Source organism: Lepus europaeus, chromosome 14 (genome assembly GCF_033115175.1).
Source record: "Lepus europaeus isolate LE1 chromosome 14, mLepTim1.pri, whole genome shotgun sequence".
NCBI lineage: Eukaryota > Metazoa > Chordata > Mammalia > Lagomorpha > Leporidae > Lepus > Lepus europaeus.
The window spans coordinates 16,797,693-16,815,687 of record NC_084840.1 but is presented as its reverse complement, the minus strand read 5'-3'; the positions used below and the strand labels follow the sequence as shown (position 1 = coordinate 16,815,687).

The window sequence follows — 17,995 nt, the reverse complement described above, 5'->3', positions numbered from 1 at the left end:
TTTGCTGCTTGAACTAACCCGAGCGGAGCTGCTGTCCATCAAGGGCACGGCCGGGCACAGCGAGCCCACGACACCTGCCTGCCCCAAGCCTCCCACTGCGGTTCAAGGTGGTTTCAAGCGCAAGCGCTTGCCCTGGCCTCGGGACTCTTGGCTGTACGGGAGAAGGGAGCAGAGGGCAGAGCTGGGAGCGGCCCAGATGTCTCTGGCAGAGAAGGTGGCTTTACCCGCTACGTCCGAGGACGAGAGCCGAGCCGCCTGCTTCACCGGGTGCGTGCTTTCTCCTTTATTCACAGCCTGCGGCAAGGACAGTCCCGAGCGGGGCTCACAGGCAGCTCCTGCCGGCCCACCGCCTGCAGAAACAGGTCGTGGAGGCCTTGGCCAGTGCCTGCTGCCGGTGGGTTTCCAGGACGTACAGGGTCTGCATGGTGAGGCAGCTGACCGTGGGGTCGGGGTCTTTCCGCATGGACCTCAGGGCTGTAACAGACACTCCGTGGAGCTCTGAACGGCCTGAGGCTGCTGGGCTGGCCGGAGGCCTGCCCAAGTCCCGCCCAAGTCCAGCCACATCCCTCCCCAGCTCCCAAGGGCCTCTCCACCCTCCCTCCCTGGCTCTGCCCTCCTCTTGCCTCGGCCTCCCGAGTTGCCTGGGACATAGCGGGTCAGGGTGCCCAAGAGAGGGGACAGGGATAAGGAAGGGGTGGCCAGCGGTGCAGAGGCATGGCCCCTGAGGGGCCTGGGGGGGCGCCAGGAGAGGGGGCACCCCTGTGTCTCCCACAAAGAGTCCAAGGAACAGCCCTGGCTGAGGCTCAGGTTCAAGGTGAGCAAGGGAACACAGTGGGGGGGGGGGGCAGGAGGGCTCTAACCGTTGCCTGGGAGACAGATCTCCCTCCTCAGTCTGTGAACCCCTCTGCCCGCCCCCCGCATCCCAGAGCCAGGCAAGGGGTAGGCGACCAGGTGCCACTCACCTGTGTAGGCTTCTTCAACTCCCTCTTCCTCTTCCAAGTCTAGGGTTTGTATAATCTGGCCTACGGTGGGGGGGCACATACGAGGGAGCCTCAGGGACCTCGCACTCATTGCCCCTCCCTCTGCCTGTGCGTCCCACCGTGGCCATCTCGTCCAAATGACTCCCTCTGCCTCCTGCAGGAGCAGAGCCCTGGGGGGACAGGAGGCCGCCCCCACCCCCACCACCTGCTCTGCCCCCCCCCCCCCAGCAGCGCCCACACCCGCCCACCCCTACCCTTGCTGGCCTGGCTTGGGATGTGGCCCATTCTCCTGCTGGAGGTCACCCAGCCTCAGCAGGGCAGGGGGAGTGGCCGGGGACAGACCACCCTGTAATGCCCTCAAGGTCAAGGACCCTGCCTGGAGGTCCCCGTGGCCATACCTGCAAACCACACGGCTGCCTGGCGGATGGGGGCCTGCGGGCTCTTGAAGAGAGCCACGCTCTGTCGCAGGAACCACGGGGCCTTGCTGGCCTGCTGCTGCAGCTGCAAGACGAAGGCCCGCTGAGCCCAGGGCCCCAGACTCAACCAAGCCAGCCTCTCCCTGCGGGAATGCGCGAACCTCCCCCAACCCGACCCCAGCTCCCTAGATCTTACTCCGTCCAACGGAACCTTCCTGGGTGGACCAGGCCACGGGAGCCACTTCCCCAGCCCCGACCGCGTGCGGCCTGGAGCTCAAGCACGCCCACCCCAGCCTTCGGCTCTTCACAGTGGGGGGCGAGCCCGTGGCTCCCAGGCAGCTTCGGCACATCCTGGTCTTGTGCTCCGTCTCCCCCTCTCTACAGCATGGCGTGCAAGCATGTGTGGTCGGAGCCTCCTTCCCGCTCGGCCCTCGCCCGGCTTCCTCCCTGGAGGCATGGGGGGACACCCTGCCCGCCGTGCCCTGCCCGCCGCGCTCACCAGCCCCAGCCCCTGCGTCTCCTTTCTCATCTAAGTTCTCACCACTTGATGTACCTACTTTTCCTTTTTTTTTTTTTTTTTTTTTGCCAGCACGACTCTCCTTCAAATAAAAATCCTAACCGGGGAGCCAGTCTCCCAACCCACGGGCGTGGGGCTGCTCCGGGTGAGCCCACCTGCTCCTCTGTCCCGGCTTTCAAAGTCACCTGCGGCCCTGCAGGGTTTGCACCACATCCTCTTCCCGCCACGCCACGCAGGGTTCCCAGTGGCTCCCAGGGGTCCCATCCTTGGGCATGTCCTGTCCGGATGCTGCCAGGCACGCAGCCACTGACTGCCCCCCAAAACTGTGCGCTTCCTGGGGGCCGTGGCCCTGCCCCCTGGTTCTCCCTCCACTGTGCACCTGATTGTGCTTTCCCAGCCTCCTCTGTGGGACCCTTGGAGATGGTGCTTCCCGGGGTCCCGAGGTCGACTCCTCCATTTCTGCAGCGGCCACGTGGCCACCCCCACAGCACAGCCATGCCCCCGGGCTGCCATGACACATATCCTACCTCCCAGGAAACTGAGCCATGTGGAGGGAGGCCTCACAGACTGGACAAACTCAACACGCACAAAGCCCAGCCCCATCTTCTCTCCACACCGCCTCTCCCCCTGGTCTTGCTCCTGGCCGCGCCCAGGCCCCCACGGCCCTGAGTGGCCGGTCTCTGCTTACTCCTGTCGAGACGGTGTACTGGACCGGCCTCAGGCTCCCCCGTGTGGGCTGCACAAAGTTGAACACTGCAAATTACTGCCAACAGAAACCTGGGGAATGTCACCTCAGATCGGGACCTCCTGCCTCTGCGAGCAGTCTGACCCTGCCCCTCCCCGTTCTCGGCGGGGGCCGCCCTGTCCCCAGAGAGAGCTGCGCACCCGGCAGTGTCTTCCGTCGTCCCAGTGATCAGAGAGGGGATGCCCCTTTGCAATGTCCCAGTGCCTGTCCATGCCAATCTAAACCCCGCATGAAGCTGGTGCCTGGACTGCGACTGTGTCTTCTCTAAGAGTGCTTTCTCCCAGCTCGAGTGCGTGCTGGATTTTTCCAGAAACGCGCCTGGGACATGAATCAGAGACAAGGCTTCTTTTTGTTCAGTGGAGCGCCAGAGAGTACTCCTGGCTTTGGAAGTCACAGCCAAGGGCAGCACCTCCTGCAGGGTTTGGGTCCCCGGGCGACCGCACCTGTAGGTTTCTGCATCAGTAGCAGATCCGGTCCCGGCGATGCTGTGTGTGTTGTGGGGAGGAGGGGGATGTGACCACTGTGCTACGTCGCTCAGGGCCGAGCACTCACACGCACGGTCTCCTACGTTGCGTGCTGGAGCGTGCTGCGTGCAGGGTGAGAGCATCCTATGCATTTTGGGATTACGTGCAGGTGGGTGGCAGCTACTGTGGGACCTCGCCCGGCTCCAACCTGGGCGCCTGTGATGACGCCACGGCCTGAGCTGGCCCCGGGGCCTTTGGTTCCCCGTGGGCTGCCAGTCTGCTTCCCTGCCTCGCGCTTCCTGCAGGGCCTTGCAGGCCTTTGAGTCTCCTGCGCCTCCCCCTGGTCCCAAGGCCCTTGGGGCTCCCCCCACAGCCCTGCACGCCCCATCCCTTCCCTTTGCCGTCTGCTCCTCCCCCAGGAAGCCCTCCTTCAACGCCCAGACTGCACTAAGCACCCTATTTTCCCTGCAGCTTTCTCCTTGTGCGCCTGGCACACACTGGGCGGGCGGGGATGATGGCCAGGGCCAAGGACGAAGTGGATGATCAGCGAGCGCCTTGGAACTGTCGCTGGCCACCATGACTGCCATAAAGTCCTCCCGCCCCGGGAGCAGGGCACCTCTGCCCCCACCCAGGGGCACTCACCAGAGCTCTGAGGACCGTAAACTCGTCCTCCTCGGCCACCAGCACTTTGAGCCTTGACCAGCCCAGCAAAGCAGCCGTGTGGTTCAGGGCGAGCCGGCAGACCTGGGGAGACAAGGAGGTCGGTGGGAGGCTTGCTGGGGGGCTGGTTGCTGCGATCCTGCACCAAGACCCATCCCAGGGGTACAGGTCTCCCCAACATCTTCCTGCCCCAACTAGGGGGTCACTATGCTGAATCGGGGCTGGCCGTCAGGAACGTCACGGCCGAGTCCCTGGGTGGGACTGCACCCCACAGGGGCCATAACCCTGTCCAATGGCTCAGGTGGCGGCCACGGCAGAGGCACCTGCGTGTGGCACCGTTGCCTGCTCGGTGGCATGGGGGTGGCAGCAGGGGAGCCCTGGTACAGACCGCGTCCTCCAGTGCCCCAGTTTTCCCAGGGCAGGGAAACAGAGAGGACCTGGCGCTGGGCCAGTGGGGAGGGGTGGGGGCTCCCGGGGCCTTTGATTCGGCCGGGAGTCACTGGCCAGCCCAGTACCCAGAGCTGGTGGGATGCCCGTGGCGGCACCCGCACCTCCTGAGACTCGCCAAGGTCAGAGGCCAAGGTCAGCATCACCCATGGGCCTCAGCCCTGCCGACTACACAAGGCACCTCCAGCGACAGCCGGGGACCCAGGCCCGGGCTCCAGGCCCGGCCGCTCACCTGAGCCACGTTGATGTTCACATCTCTCAGGTGCAGCACCAGCGGGACGACCAAGTTGAGGACCTGGTGCCTCAAGGGGAAGACGAGGGTCCTGCGCTTGACCTTGGCCAGCAGGCTTCCGTAGATCTCGAAGGCTGCCAAGCGCAGGTGCTCCAGCTCCTGGGTGAAAAGCCCCCTCTGTGCACCTGCGCCCCGCCCTGGGGGTGCTCTGCTCCAGGCTGCCTGGACCTGAGCCTCTGACGCCCCCGCGGTGGTCCCGCCGACCTCTCCTCCCGCTCCATCTCCCCTGCTCGGCCCCTCCCGCCGCGGGGGGCTCACCTCCTCGAAGAAGGGCGCCAGCGTGAAGGAGAGCTGGATGAGGAAGGCGGAGGAGGCGGCCCAGCTCAGGTGCTGCAGCAGCCGTCTCAGCACCAGCAGCGTCTCCATGACGACGTCCCCGTCGGAGGAGTAGCAGCAGTTGAGCACGTGGGGCTGCAGGATGCGCAGCCTCCGCTCCTGTGGGGGCAGCGGCTCGGTCACCGGGGCCCCTCCCAGCCCTGCCCGTCTCCTCCCCAACGCCCATCTCCCCGAGACCCGGACGCCACGTCGGGGGTCCTGGGATGGGCTTGGCCGGCTGTTTGAAGCCCCCCAGAGGAGACTTCCTCAGGGCCCCGTACTGGGCAAGCCCCAAGCCCCGTCCTCAACCCCTGAGGTTTTCTCTCTCCCATCCCACCTCCGCCCCCCCCCCACTGACCACGCCTCCCGGGAGCACCCCCCCCCACAAGCCATCTCACCGTGGTCGGGTGCTGTGCGAAGACCTCTGCCACGTGCAGCAACACCTTCAGCGTGGCGGGCTCCTCGCTCTTGAACCAGGTAGCCAGCACGTGGGTGGTGATGTCGTCCACGGTGGCCGCCACCTCGGGGCACTGCAGCAGCTGGAAGGAGACGGAGGACTGAAGGGTGGGCGGGGCCGGGGCCACCCTCTCGGGCTTGGAATCCAGACACCTCGGCCTCCTCGTTAGCCAAGGAGGCTCCCACAGGCTGGGAAGAGTGGGAGAGGAGGCTGGCGCTCAGGTCAAGGGCAAATTCACACCCGAAGGTTCCAGACATCGCTCCCTCACTCTGCATGTCTGCTCCAAGCATTTTTTTCTTTAAAGATGTGTTTATCTGAGAGGCAGAGTTGAGAGAGAGGCAGAGACAGAATCTTCCATCTGCTGGTTCGCCCCCCAGGTGGCCACAATGGCTGGGGCTGGGTCAGGCGGAACCCAGGAGCCTGGAACTCCATCCGGGTCTCCCATGTGGGTGCAGGGACCCAAGCCCTTGGGCCGTCTTCCGCTGCTTTCCCAGGAGCATTAGCAGGGAGCTGGGTCGGAAGTAGAGCAGCCGGGACTCGAACTGGGGGTAGTCGTTCAGACTTCCTCCATCAATGCTTTCATGTGTTATAGCCAGGGTTCGTGGGAATCATCTGGAAGATGAGTGGAGACTTCACAGAGATGTTGCTTACAGAATTTATTGTAGTGTGAAATCGGGAACCACGGGCAATCAGTTACAGCAAAAGTCTGAGGGGAGATAGCACCTCAATATTAGAAGTTAGAATTGAAGGGGCCGGCGCTGTGGTGCAGTGGGTTAAAGCCGCCACCTGCAGTGCCAGCATCCCATGTGGGCACTGGTTCGAGTCCCGGCTGTACCACTTCCGATCCAGCTCTCTGCTATGGCCTGGGAGAGCAGTAGAGGATGGCCCAAGTCCTTGGGCCCCTGCACCCGAGTGGGTGACCTGGAAGAAGCTTCCTGCTCCTGGCTTTGGGCCGGCTCAGCTCCGGCCGTTGCGGCCATCTGGGGAGTGAACCAGCGAATGGAAGATCTCTCTCTCTCTCTCTCTCTCTCTCCCTCTCTCTCTGCCTCTCCTCTCGCTGTGTAACTCTGACTTTCAAGTAAATAAATAAATCTTAAAAAAAAAAATAGAAGTTAGAATTGCAAAGAGCAGGCAGCGACGTAGGAAGATGCTTGAAGACGCAGGACACGGAATATTCATAGAAAATGATCCCTACTGTGTGACGAGGGCGCTTCAGAACCTTTGCGGAAAATCCAGTGAAGAGTCAAGTGTGTTTCGGCGCCAGCGTTTTGAAATCCACGTGTGGTTTTTATGTGACACACTGCACGTGAATGGATTTCAAAAAACTTTTGCTCCAAAATAAACTCATTGAATCCTGTTTTCCATGACCCTTTTAAAGGACACACTCACACACACTCACATGCACACTCACACACATTCACACACACACACTCACATTCACACATACTCAATACACTCATGCACACACTCACACACTCACACACCCACACACCTACACACACTCTCTCACACACACTCTCTCACACACACATACTCACTCTCACACACTCACTCTCACACACTCACTCTCACACACTCACTCCCCTCCCCATCAGCAAAAGCCAGTGATTCCCGCGGGGAATCGCGACCAGCAGTGGCGCTGCCATTTTTGATAAGCTCTTCCTTGCTTTCTGGAGTTTCCGCACATTTGCCGACTTCGCTCGAGCCCGTCAGAAGCGCCGAGCAGAGGCCACTGTGAACAGGCTGAGGGGCTGCAGGACAGGGCTGACCCGCTGCAGAAGTCAGGGCGGAGGCAGGGGCTGGCGCTGTGGGCAGCGGGTAAAACCATCCCGTAGGGGCGCCGGTTCGAGTCCCGGCTGCTCCACTTCCCAGCCAACTCCCTGCTAACAGCCTGGGAAAAGCAGCAGAAGATGGCCCAAGTGCTTGAGTCCTGCACCCATGTGGGAGACCAAGATGAAGCTCCTGGCTTTGGTCTCGCCCAGCCCTGAATACTTGGGGAGTGAGCCAGCAGATGGAAGATCTCTCTGTAACTCTGCCTTCAAATAATTAAATAAATCTTAAAAAAAAAAAAAAAAAAAAACAGCAGCGTCACATGGCCATGACCCATGAGCACCTAAGAAAGGGCTTTTGGTGGGGTCCCCAGCCCTCCCATGAGCAGCTGCTTCTCCCCAGAGACCCTCCTGGGCGGAGTCCCCGCCCGCGGCCCTCCCCGCCCCGCCGGGGTTGGTCACCTCGGTCAGGAACACCAGGGCCGTGAGGTGACTGACGCAGTCCGGCTCCTGGAGGAGCCTGATGATGTGGCTGAAGAGGGGGCAGTTGTGCCAACAGTCCATGGCGACCAGGGACCTGCCGCAGACAGCAGGTGCACAGGATGAGCCCTGGCTGTAGCGGACGGCCCGGGGGACGGCGGGGGCCCCAGCCAGGGCCCAGGGGCCGCTCACCTGGCCAGCACAGCCACTCCATCGTAGTGTCTTTCGGGGTTGACGAGCAGCTCCCAGCCCCCCAGTTTCCGGACGTAAGACACGTGGTCCGCGTAGCCCGAGCACCGCATCAGGGTCTTCAAGGCCTCCACGGTGGAGCTGGGAGAAGAGGAGAGGGCAGACAGGAAGTGGCCGCTCCCTGGACTCCTCCTCCTCCCTGGCCACCTGCCCGGCACCGGAACACGCTGAGAATCGGGGGACAGCCCTCAGGGGCCCCGGCTGCTGTTTTACAAATGAGGCCAGGATGGGGCATCCCGGAGGTGACTGAGGAGCCAACCAAAGGGCGGGGAAGGGGGTTCGGGTCTGTCTCACTCATTGGGCTGATGGCACTTGGGCACAGGATCTCAGTGCCAGCCTTGATCCCCGGATGTAAAGGAAGAGTCCCACGAAGCCCAGGAAGGCTTCCTGGAGGAGGACACGGGAGGGGTGCTGGGGCCCGCAAGTCAGGCGATGGTGTGAGGATGCCAGGGCCCTGGCACGCAGGCTGGGCGGCTCGGGTACCTCAAGGGATCCACCCATTCGGTCACGTGCTGCTGGTCCTGCATGGTCTCGGCACAGCCTTCCAGCACGAGACAGGAGATCTGGGACAGCAGGGCCGTGAACAGTGAGGAGAAGAGGGCCTGCACCTCCATGCGCCGGCTGGGCTCCAGCAGCAGCTCGTGGATGGCCCTGGTGGCCTGCGGGCCGGGAGGAGCGGCATTGCCACCCCGGCCCGCGACGCCCCCGCCCACACCCACGCGCCTCAGACAAGCAGGGATCACTCGGCCTGAGAGCCAGGGGAGGGTGGGCTTTGCTCTTTCCTAAGCTCAGCCCCGGGGAGGATTTGCACCCAGCTCCCTCTCGGTCTCCCGGACCGGGCCGGGCCGGGCCAATCCCTCCCGCCGCCCCGCAGAAGGCCCAGCCCGGCTCCGCGGCCACCGAGCTCCAGCGGCCCTCGCCAGCCCCTGCCCCTCCATACGATCAGCGGGGAGATGACGGTGCGGGGCCCGGGCTCCCGGCCCTTGGCCTTCCGGTGCGGAGCCAGTCTCAGCAGCAAGTGCTCCATGATCATCTCGTAGCCTTTGGGGAAGGACGCCAGGATCTCCCAGGGCTTGCGGACGCCTCTGCAGGGTCAGAGACCCGGGCGGCGGTCACCCCGCAGGAGCCCACGCCGCGCCCGGCACACGGCATGCGAGGCTCCCCTGCCCGGCCTAATGCAGTGTCCAAACGCAGTGGACAAGTTAAAACAGAATACCCAGAAAGGTCCAACCGTTACAAAGGCTGTGAAACCAGAGGGAATCAACAGAAAAATCACAAAACCGTGGACTTCAGGGAGCGGTGCCGACAGCAACTCGGCAAGACAGGGACGCCTTGGACAGCACCGTCGCCCATCTCTGGCTCATTTAGCGAGCGCTCCGACCCACCGCAGCGGGGCGCGCAGGGAGCGGTCACCACGACATACAACACTCTGGCTGCAAAATAAACCTCCGCACATTTGAAAGAGTAGAAGTCACGTAAACTATGTAATCTGGCTAAAACGGACTTAAATTAGAAATCAGAGCAGAAAAACATATGGGAAGTCCCCACTATTTGGAAATTAAACACTTCTAAATAATTCCTGGTCTCAAAGGAAATTAGAAAAAAAATTTTAACGAAGTGAAAATATAAACAGAACATAGCGGGGTGGCGCTGTGGTGTTGTAGGTTTAAGCCTCCACCTGCAGCGCTGGCTCCCATATGGGCGCCAGTGTAAGTCCCCGCTGCTCCACTTCCCATCTTCCTCCCTGCTAATGTGTCTGGGAAAACAGCAGACGGTGGTTCAAGTCCTTGGTTCCACGTGAGAGCCGTGGAAGAAGCTCCTGGCTCCTGGCTTTAGCCCAGCCCAGCCCTATCCATTGTGGTCATTTAGGGAGTGAACCCATAGATGGAAGACCCCCCCCCTTGCTCTCTCTCTCCACCCCCTCTCTCTCTGTATCTCTGCCTTTCAAATAAATAAATAAATCTTTAAAAAAAATACAACATATCAAAATTTATTGGAGGATGCTTCTAGGAGAATTCATAGCATTAAAATGCTTATTTCGGGGCCGGCGCTATGGTGAAGCAGGCAAAGCCACCGCCTGCAGTGCTGGCATCCCATATGGGCGCTGGTTCAAGTCCTGGCTACTCCATTTCCAATCCAGCTCTCTGCTGTGGCCTGGGATAGCAGTAGAAGATGTCCTAGGTCCTTGGGACCTGCACCCATGTGGGAGACTTGGAAGAAGCTCCTGGCTCCTGGCTTTGGATCAGTGCAGCTCTAGCCATTGCAGCCAGTTGGGGAGTGAATCAGTGGATGGAAGACCTCTCTCTCTCACTCTCTCTGCCTCTTCTCTCTCTGTTTAACTCTGCCTTTCAAATAAATAAATAAATCTTTAAAAAAAAAAAATAGAAAATTGAAGCCAGCGGCATCTTTCAAAGACAATGCATCACAAACAAATGGGGTCTGCCCCACAAATGCAACACTGATTCCACAAACAACTCCTCTGTTTTTTTTTGACAGGCAGGGTTAGAAAGTGAGCGAGACAGAGAGAAAGCTCTTCCTTCTGTTGTTTTACCCCCCTAAGAGGCCGCTGCAGCCGGTGCACCGTGCTGATCTGAAGCCAGGAGCCAGGTGCTTATCCTGGTCTCCCATGGGGTGCAGGGCCCAAGGACTTGGGCCATCCTCCACTGCCTTCCCGGGCCATAGCAGAGAGCTGGCCTGGAAGAGGGGCAACCGGGACAGGATCGGTGCCCCGACCGGGACTAGAACCCGGTGTGCCGGCGCCGCAAGGCGGAGGATTAGCCTAGTGAGCTGTGGCGCCGGCCACAATTAACTCCTCATATTAACAGACCACAAACGAAAAATCACGCAAGTATTCCAAAGGATGAAGTGAAGACATTTGTCTAAATGTTCAGTCTCCGTGAGTGGTGAACACATTCAACAAACTAGAAATAGAACAGAACTCTTGCCACCAACAAAGGATGTTTAAAAGAAAAAAAAAAAAAACCTTACACGTTAGCAACACAATTGATGGAAAAAGACGGAAAGTTTTTCCTCAGAGGTTGAGAACAAAGCAAAAACGTCCTCTGTGACTACTCTTACTGGGAGCGTTACCCCAGACCGGGAGGAAGGCACAAAGCGCCGTCTCTGTCTGCCGACGACACAACTAATCGACAGAAGAGCTGGAAGAACTGCCCTTAGCCAGACTGCAACGTCAACAGACAAAAGTCAGTGTTACCGCCATGCGCTGGTCACGCCTGTGGAGTTTTTAGAGAATGTTGAACTACTGTTGACAATTACACAAAAACACGTAAGTGTGAAACTAACAAAAATAACCAAATACTTGCAAGACGTAAATCTGAAAAACAGTACAAGAGAGGTGACAGAAATCAAAGAGAAGCTATGTAAATGACAGCACGTGCCACTCCCTGCACCAGGGACCCCAAGTCGTGAAGATGTCAGTTCCCTCAGACTTGTCCCGAAATGCAACACCATCCCAAAAAAATGCACTGTGGTGCAGTGGATAAAGCCACAGCCTGCAGCATCCCATACAGGTGCCGGTTCAAGTCCCAGCTGATCCACTTGCAGTCCAGCTCCCTGCTAACACACCTGGAAAAGCAGTAGAAGAACCAAGTGCTTGGGCCCTTGCACCCACATGGGAGACCTGGAAGATGCTCCTGGCTCCTGGCTTCTGCCTGGCCCAGCCCTGGCCATTACGGCCATTTGAGGAGTGAACCAGCAGATGGAAGACCTGTCTGTCTCACCCTCTCTCTCTGCAACCCTACCTCTCAAATAAATCTTAAAAAAAAAAAAAAAAAGGCAAACAGAAGGGCTGCGGGGCCTTCTGAGGCTGGGGGGCACCACCCACTTCTGAGACTGGTCCTCGATCTTGAAGAGCGTCAGGATGACGTCATCCGTGTAGGCCTGGGCCAGCAGGTGCAGGATCTTCCTGACCATCTTGTGCGCGCTGCCCTCGGTGATGCTGCTCATGTGGTAGTAAATGTACTGGATGATCTCCGGCACCTGCAATGCGGGACAAGCGGCTTCTTCCCGGGCGCCCGACCCCAGCGGGCCAGGGTCCCGCAGCCAGGCAGCCACCTGAGTGGGGACCATGCACCACAGGCACATGGAGAAGTGACGGCTGCTGCCTTCAGCCTGCTCAGGCCACACACGCAGGGAAGGGTGACAGGAGAACACAGCTGAGGGGGGTGACCTGGCGAACCAGCATATGGATGTAAGATCTCTCTCTCTCTCTCTCTCTCTCTGTCTCCCTCTCAAATAAATAAAAACTTGTTTTATAAAAACAAGGACAGGGGCCGGCACTGTGGCGTAGTGGGTAAAGCCGCTACCTGCAGTACTAGCATCCCATATGGGCGCCGGTTCGAAGCCCGGCTGCTCCACTTCTGATCCAGCTCTCTGCTATGGCTGGGAAAGCAGTAGAAGATGGCCCAAGTCCTTGGGCCCCTGCACCCTCGTGGGAGACCTGGAAGAAGCTCCTGGCTCCTGGCTTCGGATCAGTGGAGCTCCCGCCATTGCAGCCATCTGGGGAGTGAACCAGCGGATGGAAGACCTCTCTGTGTATCTCCACCTCTCTCTATAACTCTTTCAAATAAATAAAATAAATTTTTTTAAAAAGTCTACTTTGTAGCAAAATAATGTTGAAATCCAAGTATCATTTTTCTTCACATGCGTTTTCTGTGGACGTCTTAGAGCCCTCGGGACACACAGCCTTGCCCTTGACCACGCAAAGGAGGCACCTGCAAAGCGAGCCCAGGTGCTGTCTGGAGGCAGGAGGGTGACAGGTCCTCCGGGTCCCAGGGTCCCCGGGGGGTTTTCCTGCCCCGACTGGGACTCAACCCTTCTCCCTTCCTGGAGGAGGCGGGCCCCATAGCCGCAAACTGCCCCCCTCCCCGGCCCTCTCTGCCTGCACTGAGGGACTGGGGGGGGGGGACGCCCGGCCAGAGCCCCGGGCTACCTTTCCCATCTCTGGAAGCGGGTACTTCAGGATCATCTTCAACATCCGGGCCGCGGCACAGACGTCAGGGATGTGGGAGCTCGCCACGGTCTCCATGGCCACTAGGAGCACATCTGCTCTCTCGTCGGGGCTCAGGTATTTCTTGAAGAACTGGAGAAAGAGCAGCAGCAGTTGGCCCCGACCTGCCCACACAGTGCCCCACGTGGCACAGCCCCCCGCGTCTGCCTCCAGAGAGGCTGGTCAGCCAGGCCCCGTGGACGCAGTCCCCGGCCAGTGTCTGGCCATTGCGTGGGGTGAGGCGAAGCTCCTGTGTGCCAGGAGGCAGCAGCGGTCCAGACCCCCTGGCGGGGAGTGTGGTGCCACGGCCCTGGGGGGGACTAGCTGGGAGGGAGCGCTCTGCCGGCGCCACAGAGCATGCAGGGCCCACGTCTCCCAGCCCACACCCCTGTGGCAAGCTGAGGCCAGCTCTAGCCTGGCACTGGGCTGGCAGCTGGGGACAAGCATGGCCCAGGGACCTCAGGGCAGGGCAAATAGAGGCAGTGGGCAGGGAGTACGTGAGGACCCGGGACCGGAGAGGCAGACTTCACAGCTTAGGGAAGGCCTCCTGGGACCCATTCCCCAGGGAAAGGGGAAGGGACGACAGAGGGAACAGAATGTGCAAAGGCCTGGAGTGCAGAGAATTTCGGTCTGGCTACTGCGTCTTGAAGAGGAGACTGGGGCCAGGTGGAACAGGGAAATTGAGGCACGATTCGGCAGGTCCGATACAGCAGGGGCCGTACCGTGAAGGGGCTGTGGGCCAAATAAAGAAGCGTGGTTTGGGGGCTAGCGCTGCGGCGTGGCAGGTAAGCTGCTGCCTGTGACACCAGCATCCCCTATGGGCACCTGTTCGAGTCCTGGCTGCTCCTCTTCCGATCCAGCTCCCTGCTAATGGCCTGGGAAAGCAGCAGAAGATGGCCCAGGTGCTTAGGCCCATGTACCCGTGTGGGAGACCAGGAAGAAGCTCCTGGCTCCTGGGTTCGGCCTGGTCCAGCCCTGGCTGCTGTGGCCATCTGGGGAATGAACCAGCGGATGGAAGACCTCTCTCTCTCTCTCTAACTCTGACTTTCAAATAAATAAATAAATCTTGAAAAAAAGAAATAACCCAAACTGTGGATTTGGAACAAGGCTAGCGGCTAGCAGGAAGTCAGGGCAAGCCTGAAGGGGAATAATGGGATGAGTCTGGCTTAGAAATGGTGTACAGGGCGGGGGTGGCGGGGACAGAGTGGAAACAGATGCTGCTAAGGAGGAGGCTGTGCAAAGGCCCTGGGGCTCAAGCGGAAGGCGGATGGACCAGACCGGCCATCGCAGGGCTGGGGCAGAGCCGAGGCAGAGTGGACAGGCCTGGGGTTGGACTGGAGAGGACAGCAGGGGAGGAAAGCGCAGAGGGACCTCCCGGGGTTCCGGCGTGGCAGCGCCGAGTGAGGCCCCAGGCACAATCCGCAGGAGCAGGAGAGGCTGAGCCGCTTCTCTTTAAAAACCCTCAGGGACCCAGCGCTCCGACGGCTCAAGCGCAGCTGGGGGGAGGCCTTGAACTTGGGAGGCCCTTCCCCATGTAGGAGATGGCTCCTTCAGGGCCCCAGCTGGACCCCTTGGCTCCCTCCCCCTCTCTGCCTCCCGGGCCGGTGCTCCCCACGTAGGCGGCCGGGCCTGGTGCTGAGCGAGGTTACCCAGGTGAGAGTCTGCATGTTGGCCAGCCACTTCCCGCGGAAGTGCTTCTGCAGGTCCTTCAGGGTGCCCTCGGTCTTCTGCTTCACGCCTGCGGTCCAAAACAGCAAGCAAGGGGCAAGGCACACCCCACCCCGGGTCCCCTGGAGCCTCCGAGGCTGAGGCCATCGGCAGAGCTTAACGGCAGGCACCGCACCCGCCCCACAGGATGGGAGAGGCGCCCAGCACCAGGCTGGCGCTGGAGAGAGCTAGGGGCTGGGAACCATCCGGTCCTCACTCGGCTGGTGCTCCTGAATCCCGCCCCCAACTCCAGGCACTGCACAGACACCCTAGCTGGAGGCACGGCTGTGGGATCCTGAGACTGCCCGGGGGACGCCTGCGAACTGCCCTGGTGGCTCCGTGTGGGTGACAGTCTGTACCCAGGGTTTCCTGGGGCAGAGCAGGGCTAGACTGGGGACTCCCAGATTCGCTCCCTGAGAAAGGACGCTTGGTTTCCCAGTCTTGCCCTGAGCGGGATGGAGGGCCAGCTGGCCCTCACCGGGCATCCCAGACGACCCCGGGGGTGGCTGGAAACCACGCTCCCCTCTTGTCCCGGAGAGCGCTGAGTCGGTGAGGTGGCTGGAGCTCGGCCCCTCGGCCCCGGGGCCCCAGGCCTGGGGCATCACAGCCTTGCTCCAGTGCCCCTGCAAGAGGCCACGGCCCGCTACTGCGTGCCTGCCCCAGGTGGGCGCTCGGAGGGGGGTTTCTCTGCTCCTGTTCCCCTGCCCCCACAGCCCTGCGGCACGGACCTTCTGGGTCCATATGACTTACTTCTCTGGAGCACGAGGATCTTGAACAAGTAGTGCAAGGCCTCCGATGCCCCCATGCTGACGTCATGGTTGGCGTGCAAGCAGAAGAGGCCCAAGATGCCCATCAGGGTCCCCGACATGGAGAACTCCGCCATGTGCTGCCGGGAGAGGGAACGGTGGCCTCACCACAGGGCCGAAGGCAGGGCTTCTCCCCGCCCAGCCCCCCTCTACTCCCCCCAGCCCCTTCACATCACTCCGGCCAAGAGAAACCTTCCTGGTCACACCCAGGGCAAGGGGGCTCCCAGTCCCCCACACCTGCCAGCCAGCAGGGGCTCACTAGGCCAAGGGCAGACCCGAGTCAACCCCTTACAGGAAGAACAAAGGCACCAATGCGCGGGGTGGGGAGTGGGGTGGGGAGCACTCTGAACCCCCCCTCCGGGTGCCACGCCCAGACTGCGTCAGGTGCCACACGCAGAGGCCAGGCCTGGGGGGCCAGCCCTCCCCCGGCCCCAAGCACTCACCGACAGTTCGGGGAAATTGCAGATGAACCTCAGCAAGCGGGACATGGCGCCCAAGGCCCGGGTCTGCTCGTGCACTTTGTCTGACAGCGTCACCCAGGGCAAGAGGACCTGGAGGGGAGCGGACAGCCCGTCAGCACCCAAGGGAGCACGCGCCCTTCCTTCCTTTTCCTGCTTCTGCATCCCTGATTGCCAATAAGACAAGTGGGGTGGGGGGAGCTGCGGCAGGTGCACGAGCACAAGGCCCCCGACCTTGGCGAAGGAAGGCCATGTTTGAGGAGCCCCAGCACGTCACCTGGCACCTTCTGAGTCTTCCCACGCTGGGGGGGGGTGCCTGGCCTGAGGGTTAAGACCCCCACGTGCATATGGGAACACATGGGTTCGATACCCAGCTCTGGCTTCTAATTCCAGCTTCCTGCAAACACAGATCCTGGGGGGCAGCAGTGACGCCCAAGTAGCTGAGCTCCTGCCACCCGCGGGTGGGGGAGAAAGACCCCGACCATATTCCTGGCTCCTGGCTTCTGCCTCCTCCTGTCTGGGGGAGTGACCGGTGGATGAGAGCTCTCTCTGTCTCTCGGCCTTTCAAATCAATTAATCTATTTTTTTTTTTTTGACAGGCAGAGTGGACAGTGAGAGAGAGAGACAGAGAGAAAGGTCTTCCTTTGCCTTTGGTTCACCCTCCAAAGGCCGCTGCAGCTGGCGTGCTGCGGCCGGAGCACTGCGCTGATCCGATGGCAGGAGCCAGGTGTTTCCTCCTGGTCTCCCATGGGGTGCAGGGCCCAAGCACTTGGGCCATCCTCCACTGCACTCCCTGGCCACAGCAGAGAGCTGGCCTGGAAGAGGGGCAACTGGGACAGAATCCGGTGCCCCGACCGGGACCAGAACCCGGTGTGCCGGCACCACTAGGCAGAGGATTAGCCTGTTGAGCCACGGCACCGGCCGATCAATTAATCTAAACACATAAATAAATAAAGACAGCACTGCACCTTCGAGAGAGGCAAGCCAGGATGAGATGGGTGGAGCCGGGTCCTCCCGGCAGGAGTCTGCACGAACCCCTGCTTACCAGGTCGGGGACAGGAAGTGACCGATTCCCGGACTTCTGGAGATCGCTAAGGACAGCGAGCGACACCACAGGGGCGTCCTCTGTACGCGAGAACAAGCGGCATCCCGATGATGGGGGAGACAGGTGCTGTTAGTGCTGCACTACGCTGGCACCCACCGGGTGAAGGGGCCTGTGTCCTGAATCAAAGCTGCTGGACAGCACTACACTCTGCCATGGCATCCATGTGCCAAAAAAAAAAAAAGAAAAGGAACAATTACCACTGCCTGACTCCAATAGAAAAATTAACTCAGGGGGCCGGTGCTGTGGCATAGCAGATAAAGCTGCTGTCTGCAGTGCTGGCATCCCATATGGATGCCAGTTCAAGACCTGGCTGCTCCACTTCTGATCCAGCTCTCTGCTATGGCCTGGGAAAGCAGTGGAGGATGGCCCAAGTCCTTGGACCCCGGCACCCACATGGGAGACCTGGAAGAAGCTCCTGGCTCCTGGCTTCGGATCAGAGCAGCTCCTGCCATTGTGGCCATTTGGGGAGTGAACCAGCGGATGGAAGACCTCTCTCTCTCTCTCTCTCTCTCTCTCTCTCTCTCTCTGCCCCTGCCTCTCTGTAACTCTGTCTTTCAAATAAATAAATATATATTAAAAAAAAAAAAAAAAAGGCAGCCACGGCATGAGGGGAGCATCCGAAGATCTCAAGTCTGACAAAAGACATGCCCAGAATGTAGAAGGAACTCCCGAAAGACGAAAGTAAAGAAACAACACAGCAAGAGAGCAGCAAAGGCTGGGAGGGACGCTCCATCAACGCAGGCATGCAGCGGCCGGCAGCCGTGGGAGCGTGGGAACCCCAGGTGACAGCGCTCACGTGTCCACGAGTGACAAAGACACCTTGTGTGGGTGGGGACACGGCCCCCCCAGGCAGGGCTGGGGGAGCAGCCACTCGGGAAAACCTGAGTGACGTTGTCCTACAGACGTCAGCACACGAGCGCCACCCCCGCCCCCCACGCAAACACATCATGACAACGTGCAAAGGAACACACAGCCAACACCCAGGAAGACATGGCTGAAGCCTCGGCGAGTCTACACTGAACAAAAGGGGACTGTGTACCGCACAGGGGGACCCCACGATGCTCACGGAATAAAGGAATTCAAAGAGCGTTTCCAGACCCACACGAACTTCTCCCCTCGG

General features: G+C 60.4%; 1 protein-coding gene across 1 annotated transcript in view; it reads right to left on the bottom strand.

Moving 5' to 3' along the window:
• Positions 1–102: 102 nt before the first annotated feature.
• The window catches only part of LOC133773372 (maestro heat-like repeat-containing protein family member 7), a 25,768-nt gene continuing 7,875 nt past the window's right edge, over positions 103–17,995 (bottom strand). Inside the window, exons 8-24 of the mRNA XM_062210740.1 lie at positions 15,756–15,863; positions 15,257–15,392; positions 14,449–14,537; positions 12,743–12,892; positions 11,636–11,790; positions 8,732–8,876; positions 8,275–8,450; positions 7,735–7,872; positions 7,525–7,639; positions 5,235–5,375; positions 4,780–4,956; positions 4,462–4,620; positions 3,765–3,866; positions 1,379–1,481; positions 963–1,022; positions 348–474; positions 103–151 (exon numbers count right to left, since the gene is read on the bottom strand). Coding sequence (XP_062066724.1) covers positions 103–151; positions 348–474; positions 963–1,022; positions 1,379–1,481; positions 3,765–3,866; positions 4,462–4,620; positions 4,780–4,956; positions 5,235–5,375; positions 7,525–7,639; positions 7,735–7,872; positions 8,275–8,450; positions 8,732–8,876; positions 11,636–11,790; positions 12,743–12,892; positions 14,449–14,537; positions 15,257–15,392; positions 15,756–15,863 — 2,130 coding nt within the window. The remainder of the gene's footprint in view (positions 152–347; positions 475–962; positions 1,023–1,378; positions 1,482–3,764; positions 3,867–4,461; positions 4,621–4,779; positions 4,957–5,234; positions 5,376–7,524; positions 7,640–7,734; positions 7,873–8,274; positions 8,451–8,731; positions 8,877–11,635; positions 11,791–12,742; positions 12,893–14,448; positions 14,538–15,256; positions 15,393–15,755; positions 15,864–17,995) is intronic.